At 39.3% G+C, this 16548-nt stretch overlaps 1 protein-coding gene across 7 annotated transcripts in view; it reads right to left on the bottom strand.

Annotated features, from left to right (window-relative positions):
* Window positions 1-16548, bottom strand: part of LOC141174067 (mucin-2-like) — a 117782-nt gene that overhangs the window by 94887 nt on the left and 6347 nt on the right. For all 7 annotated transcript variants that reach the window (XM_073658702.1, XM_073658705.1, XM_073658707.1 and 4 more), the window contains exons 3-19: window positions 16247-16361; window positions 15697-15787; window positions 14304-14419; window positions 11991-12207; window positions 8824-8949; window positions 7556-7673; window positions 7182-7320; window positions 5832-5942; window positions 4942-5011; window positions 4657-4794; window positions 3662-3826; window positions 3255-3349; window positions 3045-3171; window positions 2313-2568; window positions 2167-2213; window positions 637-725; window positions 211-362 (exon numbers count right to left, since the gene is read on the bottom strand). In XM_073658702.1, the coding sequence (XP_073514803.1) occupies window positions 211-362; window positions 637-725; window positions 2167-2213; window positions 2313-2568; window positions 3045-3171; window positions 3255-3349; window positions 3662-3826; window positions 4657-4794; window positions 4942-5011; window positions 5832-5942; window positions 7182-7320; window positions 7556-7673; window positions 8824-8949; window positions 11991-12207; window positions 14304-14419; window positions 15697-15787; window positions 16247-16361 (2172 nt within the window). The remainder of the gene's footprint in view (window positions 1-210; window positions 363-636; window positions 726-2166; window positions 2214-2312; window positions 2569-3044; window positions 3172-3254; window positions 3350-3661; window positions 3827-4656; window positions 4795-4941; window positions 5012-5831; window positions 5943-7181; window positions 7321-7555; window positions 7674-8823; window positions 8950-11990; window positions 12208-14303; window positions 14420-15696; window positions 15788-16246; window positions 16362-16548) is intronic.

Here is a 16548-nt window from a genome sequence, read left to right as displayed (position 1 = left end):
CTATGTATACCCCTTTTAAACATGTAAAGCTCCATGGAATTAATGGCGCTATAATAATAATGATGATAATAAAGTCTGACTCTTTAGAGGAGGTGAATACTTGGCATTATCAAATTGTTAGGCTCGTCTATATTGAGCAACCTAAGACTACTTAAAGTTTTATCTTTAGCTTTTCATTATAAAACTTTGTATAATATTCTGTCATTTTACCATGTATTGCAGTCCACTTTAATATGGGATCCATGGGGATAAATGTCTTCATTATGGATACAAGGACACCTTTCCTCAGGGACACAGCCTTCAGCTCCATCATCTAGAAGTCCATTGGGGCAAACACATCCTGAGATGCACTCTGTCTGGAACTATAATATAGGAAAAACTAATGATTCAATTCTGGATTTACAATTCAATTATACATAATATTAATAATATTTATTATTATTAATAATGAAAAATACACACAAATAATAAGAAAAAATTAAAAAAATAAAGAAAGTATTATACTAGTAAAATACTAACACTAATAACACCAATAATAATTATACTACTACTACTACTACTACTACTACTACTACTACTACTACTACTACTACTAATAATAATAATAATAATAATAATGAGAGAGACTCAACATACATATTCAACCCCCAGAGTCTTGCAGCTCCTGTGTACTGAGACACCTGTGTGATTGTTGCAGTTAAAGAAGACTTTGCCCTCAGGACAAGCTGTAAAGAGACATTGGGTGAGTATGTAGCACATTTGAAACATATATACTCACACATTTATATATATATATATATATATATATATATATATATATATATATATAAAAGTGATTGCATGACAGTAAAACAGGTCATCTAATCTTTCTTCTAAAACTTTCTCCATGATGGGATATCCTTGGCTTTGCAGCCCAAGTGCAAGGGCATAGTCTGCAATACCAGATGCAGAAATCGGATCAATATTTGAACCTGTCCCTCTCATGACCCTATACTGTAGTCCTAATTTACTTTGTAAAAAAAAAAGAAAATAGGCTGTAAAGTAAATGGCCATATGGACCATCCGCATGGCTCCTTCGCACGTTGACCGTGTGCCAGACGCATGCCTGATTCCTCAAGGTTTTTACATCAGAATTCTAGCATAAATAAACTTGAAAAGTCGCAAAATTTTTGCTCAACTCAGTTGCTGCTCACCTGTTTATTTAATGAAAAGTTACGCCAAAAAACGTACACCAGTCCTTGCGGTGGGGCACTTGCAAGAAGTTCTTAATTCAATAAGTAGTGTGCGCCTCTTGCTAAAAGTGCATCTTATTCGGTTACACTCCTTCGTTAAGACCGGTGTGAACAACGCAAATCTTAATGAATTGCCCTTTTGTTTTTAAATAAATTTTAATAAGTAAAACTTTGAGGCCAATTCACTGTATATGTCATTCTTAATGAGGGGTGTGCAGGAGTAAGATGCATCTAGCTCATTAGGAAGCGCACGGCACTCTACTGTACTCTATAAAGGTAACCGGATTGGAAGTGCTTCTGCTCTCTCTGGAATTATGACACGAGTTATAGTAGATAAAATTGCAGGTTTATTGTCGACGTGTTTCAGAGACCACCGACTCCTTCCTCAGGACGACCATACAAAAATACTCAGACTGGAGTACATTTCTGCCGAAATTGACTCTATTGAAAAGGTGTAAGGTTTCATAAATTTGATGGTTAGTTTAGCCATGCCCCATCCTGCCCAAACTCCTCCCAGCTGGTCAGGATTGGCATAGCAATGTCAAAAGTCACTATATTTTTGCGCAACATCTCATTGCTCAAAAACTTTACTACTTTTTATGGTGTTGTACTCCAGAATTCTGGTGAAAACACCTTAATGAATCGGGGCCTCCAGATAATCCAGTCTGTCTGTGCATTGCAAAAATTCAACCTATTGACTGTAATATGCACCATGTAATGCTTTGCTTCCCCTGTTGAAATTCAGCAAAAAAAACTGAATATTATCAGCTGGATTTGCGTGTAATTGCCTTGTAATCTGACAATTTAAGGCTAACTGGGATTGTGAAAAATAGTTGCAATTGTGAAAACTAATGCAAAATCAGGATCTCACAATAATTAAATGACTATGAAATATTACTCTAGGAAATAAAGAAAATTTGTGATATTTTCTCACTTTCATCGACATGGGTGGTGCAGTGAAGTTTCCCATTATGGCAGGAGCTGTTTTAGAAAGTAATGGAGAACATAATTAATCACTACGAACTCTGCAGTTGTATGACTTACTATGCTGAACAGTTTAGGCTGTTTGGAAACACGTACCAACGCTCATCGTGCTTGTGGATGACGTCTAACGGATCGACATATGTGCCTTGGTAATAGCAGGAACACTGGGATATATGTACACATTGATCCTTCTCATTCAAATATTCTCCCTCTGGACACCCGCATCCATCGATTGGTGTGAACACACTGGCACAAGACTTTTCTCCTTCTGCCAAGGATTGGCATGTTGGTTGGCATGTGGTCAAGTTATACAGGTAAACTTGAGAAGACGCACATGATTTAATATCCTTGTCTGTAGGGAATCAAAGGGGAAAAAAAAAACTTTTTATGTCTTTGTATTTTACACATTCAATTTTATTTGCCTAATAGTTTTCAAAGTAGATATATGTTTAAAAAAATGTCTTCAACCTTCTCAAGATATTATCTCAATCTTTTCCTACCTGACACCAATGTATTTAATTCTGCAATACAGTTTCAACATATTTGAAAAAGGGATGCTACTATAGGGAGGGTGACGAGGAAAGAATCTAGTTCAGCAAGATTTAACAGTTCCTCATGGGTGTTAACTTTGTAAGGCTCCAACCCTACACAGATCCAACCAGAGGAAGAAAAAAAGATCTAGATGGCCGAAAAGCAAGTAAGAAGGCTAAAGTCAGGAGGGGTTCTCCTTCTTAGATTATTTTATTATTTGTCCCTCTCTTCTTAATATGATGATGGTTTAGGTTAAAGCCATTTTTTTACAAAATTGACCAATTAGGATGTTCTCACCGCAGATTCCGCTCTTCCATCCCCACAGGATGATCCCTTTAGCAGCACAGGCTCTGACATAGGTGGAGAGAGCGGCACACATACAGTGCTCACTGTCCTTACAGTTGCACGAGTCATAACGACACCTCTGGGGAGTGAAAAATGCAATGAAATTATTGTGTGGAATAGTAAAGATTACCTTGAGATTGGACACACAGAATTACAACTAACCTTTGCATATTTGGTAGGGTCTATTGTGGAATGGCACTTGGCAAAGGGAGACTCATCACTTTCCAACTTAGAGCACCAAAAGTCAGCATAGTTTTCTTAAAAATAAAGATGTCAGAAGATTAAAGTATCGGATTAGTGGGAAAAAATGCAGGAAAATTACCATTCTAATATCTAAAATGTTTGTATTATATAATGGATGTTAGAATCTGTTTCAAATACTGTAGATATGGAGGTATAGCAGACTACTTTAACCATACAATTTTGTTTTTTGCCCTATTTATAGTGTTGCCTTTATTACTGTACTTTGTATCCCTATCTTAATTAAAGTAAAAGTTTTCAGTAGTAAAACTTTAATCTTAGATAAAATCTTTATAATCCGAATGAAAAAAAGTAAAATGTATTCGTACTGTTCTCAATGCTGAGGCTGCAAGGATCATCCAACCAGTCAGATGTGTCGGGACAACTGGCCTGGGCCTTCCAAGTGTTGGCGAAGGCTGATGCTGTGGCTTCCACAAGACCTCCAGATGTTTTAAAGTCATCTCCTTCCTTGGAATTAAAGTCTCCACAAAGACCTAGACAAAACAATGAATTGTTAAGACCATTTGAAATAATGTTATTAAAAAGCAGTACAAATATTAAGAGCTATATTTCAACACTTTTAATTTTATACCAGGCCTACAAATCAAGCCAGACATGTCACTTCGAAGCAGAGATCACCAAGCTATGGTTTGGCTACTTTGGACACATGATGCAAAGAACGCAATCACTGGAGAAGGACATTATGGTTGGTAGAATAGAAGGAACAAGGTGAAGAGGAAGACCAGCATCTTGATGGCTTGATACTATCAAGATAACGGCGAAGAATTAAAAAAATGTCACCACTTTTAATGTATACCGGTCTACTTTGTAGATCGGAAGGAAGATTTGAATGGCTGAACCTGCTCAGATTCTGAAGAAACTTTGTTAGTAATTTTTTCTGCAAGCTTTTTGACTAGTTGGCACCTGAGATCTTCATGCTGTGACTGTAATGCTGTATTCAAATGACCACACATTGGGCTTCTCTATGGATTCATCTTTAGTAAAGTCAACGGTCAACATTTTGAAATTTTACTTTGGTGACATGAGAAAAGTGACATATATTTTTTCACGTCAGAGGTTACCGCAGATATCACTGTAGTTTATTGTAGAAGTTTCCTGGGGTCATACATGAATCAGCGTTATATTAGTTTTAGCTTTTATTCTACTTAGGCATGTATCTTGTAACATTCATTTCCATTGCAATGGTTACAAAATTGATCACTTTCCATTGGTTTGTCTTAGCTGTCAAGATAATTTCCTAAAGGATCCAAAGAAAGCAGTACCCTGGTAGATGCCAAAATTGTTTTGCGATAGTTTAACTGACCTTGCAGTCGGCCCTTGGCAGATTTCTGCATGGTGATGTATAACTGCATTGTGGGTGACAGCTGAATCTGCATTTGAAGGCCATTATCTACTTGAACAATTATATGGTTTTCTGTTGGTTGCAGAATTGAAAAACTGGCTGTGGAAAAAACAGAAAAATCATTATGATGACTTTGAGGTTAAGATGTCACCAACTTGCCCCCAATTCACTCCCATGGTTTACCCCTTTAATTCTGAATGTATTATTGCCTATATTATTAATTACTTTGCTATTTGTGATATTTACCTGTGATATGAGGGAGGGTTATTTTAAGCTCATTGAATAGCGTTGTACCATCCGCTTTGAAGACCACAACCTAGAGGAATCAAATTCAATGAGTTGGTTTAGCATATTGTTTAACCAGTTTTAGACAAGGTCATTTATCTCCCGTTCCTGACCAGATACATTTTTGTTTTTCGTAAATGCAGTTTATAGAGCTGTGAACAAAACATTTTTCGTTCAGATATTCAAATAATTCTTGCATTTTTTTCATGATACAAAGGGTTTCATTTTTATGCCACTGTCATACATTTTTAATTTTCTTTTGTCTTGTCTTTAATTTATTTGTTTATTTTTCATTAATTTCACATATTGCGTGCACCACAACATTATAAAACACCTGTAACCATTGGGGGGCATTTCAATATTTTTTTTTTACCTGATTTTCCCTGTAACTGGGGCTGGTACAGTAGAATAACCCCAGTTACGGTGGAAATGCAGCCTGCTAGCTGCTTAGCAGAACTGACTGGGTCTTCTAGGACTCAACAGCTCCTCCTCCGTCCCTAGACTCAGAGATCACATGACTGCTGGGTCCAGAGGAGGAGGCGCTGATAGCGCTTCCTATTACTGTATAAACAGATTGCGAAGACTGAAACTATAATAAACCCTCTGTACCTTTTCTATGGGGAGTCTGGCTGTGTCTGACAGCCAGCTTCCTGCTCCCGCTGCTGCACGATCATGTGCAGCTGCTCTACTCTGCACTGACATTTTGGAACATCACTGCAGAGTAGAACGCAGACTGCCTAGAGGTTTTTTGTCTGTGTGCGGTCTGGAAGTAGTTAATTACAGTCTTGCTTCCATAGTCTTTCTATCATATTTGTAAAAGCCACTACCTTCTTCTGATATAACATACTTACATTCTTTTTGTTGTCAGCTAAAAGCACAACAGATTTAAGACAGGTCTCTCTCTCCGAGGAACTGCAAGGTGTCAGCTCACCTAATATGACATGTGAGTCACTTGCAATCTCCTGTAATGAGAAATAAATCATAATAGTCACATAAATTGGCTAATTTTTTAAAAGATAGATAGCAAAAAATGAAGCAGAACAAACTTGTAAGAAGTTTATGTAAGAAGTTTATATGGTGCCAGTCCACACGTTGTAACCCAACAACCTATGAAACATAAAAAATTCAAAAAAGGGGGCAGCACTCAATTCCTCATTTCAAATAGTAAGGCAGATATTTTATTTGCCCATGTGAACGTTTCGGTCAACTGAGCCTTTGTCAGGCTTGATATCTACCTTACAATTGGAATCCGGTAATGACTGAGCCCACCCTTTTGGATTCTTAGATAGATAGATAGATAGATAGATAGATAGATAGATAGATAGATAGATAGATAGATAGATAGATAGATAGATAATTATTAGTGATGAACAAGCATGCTCGTTTCTCGAGATTTACAAGCATGCTCGGGTGTTTTCCGAGTATCTTCAGCGTGCTCGATGATATGTTTGAGTCACTCCTGTGTGCATGATTTGCGACTGTTTGACAGCTTTAATACATGTGAGGAATGCCTGTTTCTTAGGTATTCCTCACATGTATTAAAGCTGTCAAACAGTCGCAAATCATGATTCTTGGATTCTTAGATAGATAATTATTAGTGATGAGCAAGCATGCTCATTACTCGAGATTTACGAGCATGCTCGGGTGTTTTCCGAGTTTCCTCAGCGTGCTGGGGTGCTATGTTTCAGTCACTCCGTGTGCATGATTTGCGACTGTTTGACAGCTTTAATACATGTGATGAATGCTTGTTTCTTAGGCCTTCCTCATATGTATTAAAGCTGTCAAACAGTTGCAAATCATGAGCACGGAGTAATTGAAACATAACACCTCAGCACGCCGAAGATACTCGGCGAGCACCTGATCATGCTCGCCGAAAGAGTTAACAGAACATACTCGCTCATCGCTAATAATTATTATAATTTATTATTATAGCGCCATTTATTCCATGGCACTTTTCATGTGAAAAGGGGTATAGATAATAAAAAACAAGTGCAATAATCTTAAACTATACAAGTCAGCGACTGGTACAGGAGGAGAGAGGACCCTGCCCCGAGGGCTCACAATCTACAAGGGATGGGTGAGGATACAGTAGGTGAGGGTAGAGCTGGTTGCGCAGCGGTATGGTGAAATGAGGTTTAGATAGATAGATAGATAGATAGATAGATAGATAGATAACTTTAAAATAACTCCAAGTTCCTTGCCTTAGATAGGACATAGTAACAGTTCCCATGAAATATAAAGCCTTTTCCATCAAAAGTGTTGAAATGGGCTCCACCTTCAATGGAGCAAACTCCCGGGCAGGCACGATCTGTGCAACTCCATCTTCCAGCAGCACAATGGCTAAAATTGATATCATTTTGAAAAGATTATTATTCAAGTCTAAAATTGGTACATAATGTGGAGACATACAGTAGCCGGTGGGTCTTGTGAGCCTACCAGCCACTACTTTGGCCAGGATATTTAATTAAAGGACTATTGCAACAAACGGCATCATTGTCCCAGAGGAATGCAAGTCTAAAACAAAGACTATGGTAGGGAAATCATAGAGAGCCATGTTTCATACTTCTGCCCTTACCATTGATCACAGTCACTCTCTATAGATTGTCCAGGCGCGTATAATGTTTCTCGATGCTTGCAGTGACACTCACTGACTTGTACACAGCCCTTATTGGTATAATCATCTTGTACGGTGCCTAAAAATGGTAGATAAACAAATATTTTATTGTTCTGGACTGTATTTTACAATAAACAACATTACTTCCATTTTTATTTTATTTTGTTCTACTGTCAATTTACCATCTATAACCACACAAAAAATGTATTACTTTCTAAGTAGAGAATCAAAATTAGGCAACTTTCCTACTCCTGGAATATACAAGCACATGGTCTATCCTAAAATGGGAGAGTACAGGGCTTGTTGGCCTGTTCCCCTTCCATTATCATACTTCTATGTGACCATCATATAGGATTTTTTGTAACATGGAAGTACTTTGAAAGAGAGAGCCCAGTGCAGGCACTATCACCAAGAACCAGGATAGCTGGCACTTCGCCATCTAGCCTAAACTAAACTAGTCACGGAGGCGGACTCTAAGATACATTTACTCTTGTTCTTCTTGTTCATCTACTTCCATGCTATATCTATAATATCCCTGAACCAGTTTTTCCACTGGTTTCCATTGTGCAACCTAAGGTATTAAGCCAGAAAATAGAGTTTTTACTCAATATCAATCTAATATTAGCCAGTCAGCCAGCCCCCTTCACACACAACACCGCTAACACATCAACATAGAAAATGCTCTTCAATGGCAAGCACAAACAGGGAGAGGAGCTGACATGGATAGCACTCATCCTATGATATTCTATGGGACATTGCACATGTCCGATTTTTTTCCTTGGACCAAGTGGTCAGCGGAAATAAATGGAGACATGTCTAATTTTAATTTGATTGTTCGATCAAAATCGGCAATTCAAGTCTCCCTAGCTCTGTTAAAAAAAAATCGGACTGCACTCAGGTGACATCCGAGTGCCGTCTGATGTTCATCTGGGTCTGAGAAAAACTGATGCCCTCTGATCAAAGTCTGATTAGAGTAATCGGATCGTTTTTCTCGGATGTGGAGAAAACAGTCATAAAGATCAATCAGCAAAGTAAGATGGCCCCTACAACTGCACAGTAGTAAACTGTTACAGAGGTAAAGCATATTGATTTTTACTATTAATGCTAGTATTGTATCTGCCTCCTTCCTTGTATAGTCAGGGCAATTTTATGATGTTTGCACAGTACTAGTAAATCACTCTTTTTATTATTCATAGCAGGAATTCAATATATTTCTTCTCATGACTTACCCTCAGGACAGAAGCAGCCATCCATGTAATGCTCCTCGCACAGGCTGTGTATCTCCAGATGGGAGCAAGAGTTCTTACAAGGAGAACCACTTTCTTGGTAAATCATATTTGCAGGACATTGCTTAGCTGGAAAACACATAAATTTAAAGTTAGACCTTACATAAGTGGATGATCAATCTCTTGCAGTACTTTTATGTTGTATTAATTGCAATTACTGGCTTTAGCTATCTTTTTATGTATGACGTTGTTAGAATAAAGCATCAGCATTGGCACAATGGTAGCTGGGAAACGTGGCTCCGTGCCTTTTTTTGACCACTATTCTTTTTCACTTTTAGCTTTAAACTGTAATTGCACTCTCTGGTGACTTTTCAGAATGACATGTCATGTGTGTGTTCATGAGGAATAACACTATTTCTGCCCGTTATATGACCTAAATCCTCTATTTGTAGCATTTTATTTCAATTGATTCCAATGCACTAGAAGCCTCAGCAGTTTCTCCTTTCAGCTATTGTTTTTTTCTAGGTTCTCTCCCCAGCTCTTCATCAGCTTTTATATGCAGCAGGTGTAATGTGATCCCTCACTGAAGACAGATTTCAACAGTTTTTTAAAGTGTTTGAGAATGAATGATCAGTTCAGGGAGATCAGAAGTGACCGATAAGTGAGGAAGATGAGATATACAGGTGCATCTCACTAAATTAGAATATCATGAAAAAGTTAATTTATTTCAGTTCTTCAATACAAAAAGTGAAACTCATATATTATATAGAGTCATTACAAACAGAGTGATCTATTCCAAGTGTTAATTTCTGTTAATGTTGATGATTGTGGATTACAGTCAATGAAAACACAAGTCATTATCTCAGTAAATTAGAATACTTTATAACACCAGCTTAAATAATGTTTTTAAAATCTGAAATGTTGGCCTACTGAAATGCATGTTCAGTAAATGCCCTCAATACTTGGTCGGGGCTCCTTTTGAATCAGTTACTGCATCAATGCGGCAATGTGGCATGGAGGCGATCAGCCTGTGGCACTGCTGAGGGGTTATGGAAGCCCAGGTTGCTTTGATAGCAGCCTTCAGCTCGTCTGCATTGTTGGGTCTGGTGTCTCTCATCTTCCTCTTGACAATACCCTATAGATTCTCTATGGGGTTAAGGTCAGGCGAGTTTGCTGGCCAATCAAGCACAGTGATACTGTTGTGTGTAAACCAGGTATTGGTACTTTTGACAGTGTGGACAGGGGCCAAGTCCTGCTGGAGAATGAAATTTCCATCTCCAAAAAGCTTGTCAGCAGAGGGAAGCATGAAGTGCTCTAACATTTCCTGGTAGACGGCTGTGCTGACTTTGGTCTTGATAAAACACAGTGGACCTACACCAGCAGATGACATGGCTCCCCAAACCATCACTAATTGTGGAAACGTCACACTACACCTCAAGCAGCTTGGATTGTGTCCTCTCCACTCTTCCTCCAGACTCTGGGACCCTGATTTCCAAATGAAAATTGGAACTCTGGGACCTTGTGGATTGTGTCAATGACTGCCTTCTGGACATGATTGTGGAGCCTGCTGAAACAGACTAAGGGACCTTTTTAATTGCGTAGGAAACCTTTGCAGGTGTTTTTTGTTAATTATTCTAATTTACTGAGATAATGACTTTTGTGTTTTCATTGGCTGTAAGCCATAATCATCAATATTAACAGAAATAAACACTTGAAATAGATCACTCTGTTTGTAATGACTATACAATATATGAGTTTCACTTTTTGTATTGAAGAACTGAAATAAATTACCTTTTTGACAATATTATAATTTAGTGAGATGCACCTGTATTACAACATTTTTTTTATTTTCACTTGTACTGTTGATTTATGAAAGCAATAAAATGCAGTCACGATTTAAAGGGGTTATCCGTGACTTAATTTTTTTGTTCTATGGGGCTAAGTACTTATCGGCAGGTAGTTGCTAACTACCTGCCTGCTCTGTGGTGCGATGATCTCTCTCGGCTCCAAGCACTCACTGATTGTTCCTGGCAAGCGATTCTTCTGCTTTCTGTGATGCCACGTTGACAGAACAGTTCCTTCTCTTCCGCTCTGCTCTGTCGATGGGGCACCACTGCCAGCGTCATGTTGATTGACAGCTGGCTCAGCCCAACGTAGCGGGGAGTCGACTGTCAATCAATACGACGTTGACGGTGATGCCCCATCAACAAAGCAGAGCAGAAGAGAAGGAACTGCTCTGACGACGTCACAGGAAGCAGAAGAATCGCCACTAGGACCAGTCCTCTGACCCGGGAGAGATCATCTCATCGCAGAAAAGGAAGGTAGTTAGCAGCTACCTATTAAGTGCACAGAGCTGTAGAAATTGAAAAATAAAGTCCTAGATAATGAGATTCACTCAACTACTTTGCTCAAGAGCTAAATGGGTCTATAATATTTGAGGGTTTGATCACATCAGTGTGTACTTGTATGACTAAAAGTAATTTTATGTTTAGATCTACTCATGTTTTGTTTAGGGCATTTGTTAACGTATACATCAGGAAATGCTCCAGAACAATACCTTTGATGTAGGTTCTTGTCGCATACAACTGTATGCCTTTGAGCAGTGTTCCTCAACTATGGTCCTCAAGAGCCACCAACAGGTCGTGTTTTCTGGATTTCCTTAGTATTGACCAGGTGATGGAATTCTTGCCCAACCAAGTGATGGAATTATCACCTGGGTAATACTAAGGAAATCCTGAAACATTATCTGTTGGTGGTTCTTGAGGACCAGAGATGGAGAACACTGCCTTGGAGCTACCCATGTCATCCATAGATCATCGCGGTAAATAAAATGTACACTGTGCAGTTTATGCTTTTTTGTGAAAAGGAAAAAGCACAAAAATCTGAACTTACTACACAGTGAGAAAAAGAGATGTCAACGTATCCCAAACCAATGACGACAAAAGGTTATTCCCCTTTAGAAGGAGACATGACCTTAAACACTGTGGCAATATCCAATGCCAGACGGTATAGAGACAAAGTCTTGTGACAAAAGAAGGATTCCGAGCAGAAAAATGAAGTATTGACACAAAACAAAGTTTCCCAGAATTATTATTATTTTAGAGTTTTTCTAAATAAACATGTAAGGAAAGTAGACAGGTTACAAAAAGGAGTAGAAAAAAAATCCTTACGACAGAGGTTTTGTGTTCTCCAGTTTCCTGGACGTCCTCCGGCATGAGAGCATTGTCTGGAATACTCAGTGATGGTGCTACACAGGCAGAAGGAGTCTTGTGAGTGATCGCAGGAGCACATGTCCAGCATACAGGCCTGGATGTAGCTTTCCGTGTTCAGGAGTCTTCCACAATCTGCGAACGCCTGATGACTCAGGTGCTGTTCACACACCGAGTACTAAGAGAGAAAATTTCATGGCGTTATTTAACATTTGTTACATATTTTTTACATTGTAAAATGTATCAAATTTAGCAATATTTTTGTTTAGAAATAGTGGAAACTATCTGGGGTAAAAAAAAACAAAAAAAGAAGAAAAACTTGATGACACTAAAATGAAATCGTGAGCTCTACATAAAATGATGTAGATAACAGTCATAACTTTCTGTTCTATAACGAATGCAAAATATTTTTGAATGGCTCTTCCCTACCTGTGATTTTTGTCCCTTCCGGGTGTACAGGTCATGTGTGCAGAAAGTATTTGTACCATCCAGTTCTAGCAAAGGTTACCTTGACTCAGATAAAACGGCACTGAGAAAAGTGTAATTCAATACCTGACCTGATATTGTGATCTTAATCCTCTTAAAGGGGTTGTCTCCTTTCAGGAACTCATCATTCCAGAACACAATTTGGTATAAATAAATAAACCACGCTGTACTCACTGCCTCCTCCGTCGCTCCCGGTGTCTGGCATTGGCTGTAGCGCTACAGCACAGCAGTCAATCAGTGCGCTCAGTGGCTCAGATCGGGTGTTCCATCTACCCTGGCGGAGTAGCTGAGGTCACTGATTGGCTGTTGACATGACGTCAGTGCCAGACTGGATCAGCGGCAGAGACTCGCCGGTGGACATGTGGGAGGTGAGTAGAGCGCAGTTTGTTATTTTATACTAAACAGCGCCCAAGGATGAAGACTTCCTTAAAGGGGGCAACCTCCCTAAATAAGATAACCTTCTGTGCCACGTTATCAAGATGGTGATATGAGTCATGATAACCTTTGCTACATCTGACGAAGGACGAATGTCCGAAACGCGCGTCGGGGCTGTACCACATGGTGCCTCTCATTCACTAGGACCAGTAATGCAGGTATTAAACAACTGCCCCTTTTGCATGGGTTAGAGACTGTGACTATGTTGTGGACACCACTTCCTAGGCACTATCACCTAGATTCACATATGAGGTGCACGTGTACATTCCATTGGAAATCATTCAGCATTATACATACTTTTACATATTTGAGGTGCACACCCCTTGAGTTAGTACTGCCTTTTTGTGCTATGGCCCATATGTGAATTGTATAGGCTACAATCAGTCATCACCTAAGCATTTGATAAGGTTCCCTGCTACATCTGTAGTTTCCATGTATTTATCTATGTCAATTTTTATTTTATCATGATTCTTTTTTGCTGCTGATCCCAATAGATAAATGATTGAATTTTTGTATTTTCGTGTATTATCAATGATCTTTTGTCTGGCATTTTGGTGCGGTCATGCTGGTGCATGTAGTGCCACCTAACCTTTCAACTTCACAATAAAGGTTTTTTATGCTGATTAAATCTAGTTCCTCCCTGACTTGTTATTCAGATGTTCTCCTGTTTCAATCTGTAGGTATGTGCATAGATAAAAACTGGAATGACAATGAGTGCAATAGGGTCTTATCCGGATTACAAGGGAAAGAGTAAAACGGGATTTGCTCACCTGGAGGGGGTGACAGTCACAACCCCTTTGTTAGTTAGTATAAATTGGCTGCTGCAGATCCACCAAAAAGATAGGGTACAACCTTGGAGATGAGAGGGAAACTAAACCCGCGCTGCCGAGGATCCAATAAGCGAGAAGAGACCAGATGCAGTTTTATTTGTCAACGCGTTTCGAGGTAATCATACCTCTTCATCAGGTGTGGTTTGTCCTAATGAAGAAGTATAATTACCTTGAAACATGTTGAGAAATAAAACTGCATCTGGTCTCGTTTCGTATATTGGATCCTCGGCAGCGCGGGTTTACATCCCCTCTCATCTTCAAGGTTGTACCCTATCTGTAGGTATAGAAGAGAGCATGACCATAATTACGATGGTACATTCATGTTAGTAATTTTAATCTGGGAGCTTTCAAATACTCTGGACGCCGCCATCAATGACACAGCAATGAGCTCAGTCCCCATGTGTCAGACTAGCACATACACATCGGAAGGGAATATCCTAACACTGTAACCTCGTATGGGACTTTCAGTAGCGGTATATTTGGATAAACTGCATGAGCTATAAGATATAATGCATTTACTTACATATTGGTAGCAGTGCTCTGTGTCTGTCTTCTGAGTCTCGTCTCTGTCTGTGCACTCATCCTTTGGGTCGTGGATGTTTTGCAAATTTCCAAACTGTATGGGACTAAGTAAGATATCTAAAAAGAAGAAGAATGGAAAAGTGAGAAAAAGAACCTATACCCTGTTTGATAACCCCCATCATTCAGGAAGTTATCGCCTCATCTATGGATAGGCATTAACCTACCAAGTTGCTACAAAACCTTTAAAGGGGGATTCTTATAAAAGCCAATGATGACATAGTGGTAAGGCAGGGTGCAGACAAGCAGATTTTTTGTCATCCGAGAAAATAGGATCAATTATGCTAATCACACTCTGATCAGAGTTAGAGATGAGCGAACCGAACTTTTGCAGCCCCCTAGCCCTTACTACAACCATTTTACAGCACCCAAGTTTGGGTCCCCATTGACTTTTATTGGGTTCGGGTTTGGCTTCAAGTTTGGATAGGGTTCTGGTACCCAAACCGAACTGTGGACTAAAGTTGCGCTAACCTGACAATCCTGAACATCCCCATAGATGTCCGCTCATCCCTAATCATAGTTTGATCAGAGTGTGATCCGATCTTCTCGGATGAGGACAAGATGGAAAAAAAATTCTCCACCTTCTCCAATCTGTGAGGCCGTGAAAATCTGACTGCATTCAGATGTCATCCGAGGGCAGTCCGATGTTTTCCATGGACTCATTGACTTGCATGGCCGTGTGCGATCCAAATATCGGATCAAACTTGGGCATGCAGAAATATTTTTCCTCTGAGAGATTCTGTCCAAGGGAAAAATCGGACATGTGAACGGCCCCTTAGACTAATGTTGGCCCGAGTGCGATCCGATGTTTTGTCAGATCGCACTTGGACTGAAAATACGTCCGTATGGTAAGTGATCAATGTCTGGTGCTGAGGGCCCTAGACGTTGAACTCCACAGATCAGACAGTGATTGTGTATTCTAGCCAGGTCTACATCGCCAGTTTTATGGCAACGCGCTGCACTCGACAAGGCACTGTGTATGGTTTTGCAGGACAGCCCTTAATCTGTGTTACAATTCCTACATGGATCTGGGTTGGGTGCGGCCAAAGGGGGGCAGTGCTCTTTATATGGAGCTAAAATTAACTACATTTTATAGCGCCTCTCACCCAGCCAAATCAGTTCTCATACTTTGCACTGACGAGGGGAAATACCCCGGAGCACCGTGTCTGCAAATTGAGATTCTGATTAGGCTTTTATCCTAAGTCATATTGCACGACTCGTTAAAGGGTCGATAGTGACTTGTAGGATTGCTACTTCCAACAGGTGGCGCTATAGAGATAAAGTCCTTTTCCTCGCTGAAAAGGCCATTTGCATGCTACATTTTATAGACTACTTACTTTCGGAGTAAAATTCATTATAAAAAGGGACACCATTGTAATCACCACACAGACCGCAGGTGCGGTTATTAAACTTTGCGCTCAGTTCAACCTAAAAAGGAAAAGAGAAAAAACATTAAGAATAAATATACCCAAGACGTAAGTCAGACATACACATAAAATGGCTGTTGGCTGAATGATGCTTTAGCCGATAGCCATCTCGACCATTTTTCCCACAGGGAAGCTCGTTTGTCCTGTCTATATACTCTTTTGCTTCCTCCCCTGCCCAGGAGCTGTGGTATGATCAGACCATGTTCCTGTACGGTCAGACACAGCCATTACACAGTACACAGCAGGGGCACATTTATAAGATTATCTCAGCACAGGAACATTTTATTTAAACACATCCAATTGTGGAAGTTATTATTATTCCAAGATCTATTAATTAAAATCAACTTTTGTTCGTGGGAAAACCTCTTTAAGGGAAAGTTGAGACAACATAATGAGTAACACTGATTTCCCTTCCATAAAATGTATCAAATCTGTCATTTATATTCCCTATGAAGCTCACCATGACAGCATCTTCTTTGTTCCACATGAGGGTCAAGCCCGTTTTTGTGTACAGCTTATAGTAAGCATCATTATTCTGAATGAGGATTCCAAAACTGTAATAAGGTGTCTTAGCTCTGCAAAATACAAAAAAAATATATATATTTTTCTAAATCATCTCCATAATCTTTTGGGCATAATTTTGAAAGAGAAGTAAACACTTATCAAGATTATCTAAAATAGTGGTTGTCCACATTTGGGGACAATCGCTTTGCCATTTAAATGTAGTATTTAAGGCTAAAAAAAATCTTGAAATGACATTTC

Source organism: Phyllobates terribilis, unplaced genomic scaffold, assembly GCF_046119375.1.
Source record: "Phyllobates terribilis strain yellow unplaced genomic scaffold, ASM4611937v1 Scaffold_13__5_contigs__length_258822181, whole genome shotgun sequence".
Taxonomy (NCBI): domain Eukaryota; kingdom Metazoa; phylum Chordata; class Amphibia; order Anura; family Dendrobatidae; genus Phyllobates; species Phyllobates terribilis.
The sequence above is the reverse complement of the archived record's forward strand: the minus strand, read 5'-3'. Positions and strand labels throughout refer to the sequence as shown.